Source organism: Gadus chalcogrammus, chromosome 23, assembly GCF_026213295.1.
Source record: "Gadus chalcogrammus isolate NIFS_2021 chromosome 23, NIFS_Gcha_1.0, whole genome shotgun sequence".
Lineage (NCBI taxonomy): Eukaryota > Metazoa > Chordata > Actinopteri > Gadiformes > Gadidae > Gadus > Gadus chalcogrammus.
Genome location: NC_079434.1, coordinates 15,474,360 through 15,476,859, shown reverse-complemented (window position 1 = coordinate 15,476,859; position 2,500 = coordinate 15,474,360). Strand labels below are relative to the sequence as shown.

At 46.6% G+C, this 2,500-nt stretch overlaps 1 protein-coding gene across 2 annotated transcripts in view; it reads left to right on the top strand.

Annotated features, from left to right (window-relative positions):
* sema5a (sema domain, seven thrombospondin repeats (type 1 and type 1-like), transmembrane domain (TM) and short cytoplasmic domain, (semaphorin) 5A) overlaps positions 1 to 2,500 on the top strand; it is a 123,789-nt gene that overhangs the window by 81,078 nt on the left and 40,211 nt on the right. For both annotated transcript variants that reach the window (XM_056584325.1, XM_056584324.1), the window contains exon 13: positions 2,374 to 2,500. This exon is cut by the window's right edge and continues 55 nt beyond it. In XM_056584325.1, the coding sequence (XP_056440300.1) occupies positions 2,374 to 2,500 (127 nt within the window). The remainder of the gene's footprint in view (positions 1 to 2,373) is intronic.

The following is a 2,500-nucleotide window of genomic DNA, read 5'->3' as shown; positions in this document are numbered from 1 at the left end:
CAGCGAATTTAGCTCCAGCCAGGGGCATGAATGAATATATATAATTATGTAATTATGTGAGTGTGTTTACTTCATTACTTGTTGACGCTGTGCACTGAGCTATGATCAAGCCCGTCCTGGAATGGAACGTTCTGTACATGCCTCCGTGGGGATGTGTGATTGTTATGCATGGGCGACCAACCTCATTTCCCCCACGGGGATAACTAAAGCGTATCGAATGGTATCGTATGTACAGTAGCACTTGATCCCAGGTGGGTTGCCAAGTCATGCTTGTTGACCGGGGGGATTACGCGGGGCGTGTGCCGCTGTGTAATTCAGTATTCAGTATCAGCGTCAAGCCAAGCACTGGAGTGGTTCCAAGGGGGCCGTGGCAACCCCCCCTTTGTTGACGAGAGGGAAAGTTCACCGCACGGCTTTGACTCTCACACACAACATGAGAGGCAGTGGGAGGGAACGGGCGGTCACTCCCTGAGCTGCGGTCTCTCCGGGTTCCAAAAGGCGCTCACAATGAGTATGAATTAAGTCGGGCGGTAAGCGCCGAACATTGCCGAGAGTTGCAGAAATAACGACAATAGAGGGGTTCCCGCCCCGCTCTAAACTGACGTTGACATGTATTGTACAGCGTGTACTTTTCTCTCGCGTGTGAATGCATAGTGTCTGTGATTACACACGCGGTGTAGAACCAACATAGGAAAAAAGGTTTGTGTTATAAATAGATAAAGGTCAACTTGAAAAAAAGAAGAGACAAAGAGATCCCCAGAATATATAAACTGTCTGTAGATATTGTATATTATTATATATCATATCCCATGTACATTAGTATATGATATTATATATATATATATATGATATCTATGATCGCCTGTCTTGTCAAGAGTTTCATTGCTCAGAACGACCCAGTGTTTTAATGTACATTTGACAAATAAACACTTTATCACTGTGACTTTGACTTTGATATGTGAGTATAATCTATGAGTTTATACTTATACATATGATTGTTTCGGTCTCTTTGCTCTTGAACACAGTTTTAAGAATTGCTCTTGCTTCAAACTTTTCCTCCTTTGTTGCGTGCGTGTTGGAGGTTGTTGGAGGCCAGTCGGAGGTGTTCACGTTAGACCACCCGCTGTGCTGCGTGGGCAGAGGCCCAGGTTGCTTCTCCCTCGTTGCCTTCAAACACACCATCTGCCACTGAAGAGAGCACAGGCTCCTCAAAACCACAAGACACAAGCACACTAGTTCAAAAAGTGAAATTCTTTAAAACACAACAATTCAAGCTGCAATTCAAAGCTTGCTACGCAAAATACGTCCGTAATCTTGAATGTTTCTCGTCTATTTATTTCTCGTTCAGCGGCTGTTAGGCTGTCAGTTGTTGTTGTTATTTTGAGGCTGTGTTTGAAATGAGGTGTGATTTTAAGACCCCTCCCTGTCCCTGGAACAACAGGGCCTTTCCCCTGCCTCCCAAATTGATTTATCTCACTTGGAGTGCAAATACTGCCTTTCCATTCTTTGATTTCATGAAAATTACGACGTTCTTTGTCCCGCAAGTAATAGGAAATATGGTAATTCAAAAGACACAACGTTAGCCACCTCGATTGTAGAGGCTCATGGCTTTCGGCATTTTCGGCACGGATGCAAATGATTCTCTCTGCCGGAGTCAAGCACCGCCACCCAATTTATACCCACAGAGTTCAATTACCACCAATGATGATAGGCCGGACCTTATCTCCCACTCAGTGCCACAACCCACCATCATAATAGCCTCTATTTTTTTGCAGTGAAATCTTGAAGTTAGTATTTTTCAATTGTTCGGTACGAAGCCCATAGTGGTGTCAGGGCATCGCTTCTGATTCATCAGGCATGATATACTTCACACGTAACAACCTCCCTTTTTCCCCATCTTAATGTTCAGTAGATAAGTTCTATCCATACGTGAGGGCTGTTATTTTCTCCCACTTTCCTCCTTTTTTCTTCTTTGCGTATTGTAAATTACCCTCCCTCCACACCTTTGACTAATCTCTCCGTCTCTATCCCTGAGTCTGTCTCTATTTCTGCTGTCAGTTTTGTGACTAATCCTTCGCTTTACAAGGCTTTCACCTCTCTCTTTCGCTGCGTCGGGGATATGTGCCGAGGCTGATGCGGGGAAAAAACAACGCTGTTTCCCGTGGCATCTAGTTGAGGCAAATCGATTTCCGCGTCACCCATCTGGCTTTGCTTCGCACCTCGGCTATCACAGTTTTGTTTGTGCGAGGATCATTTTGCGAGCGGTCCCTACGTGAACAAAGGCGGCTAACAAGTGTGTTGTGCTTTCTAAAGTGGCATGAGTAAGTTTCCGTGACCCTGTCCTCAACCTGTTCCCTCCCCCCCCTCCGACAGGTGCGTAACGTGACGGTGGACGGGGGGTACGGCGCCTGGGCGAGCTGGGCTGCCTGTAGTCATAACGACGGCGGCAGTGGGGGCGCCTGCCTGTGTCGGACGCGGGCGTGTGATAAGCCCGCCCCCC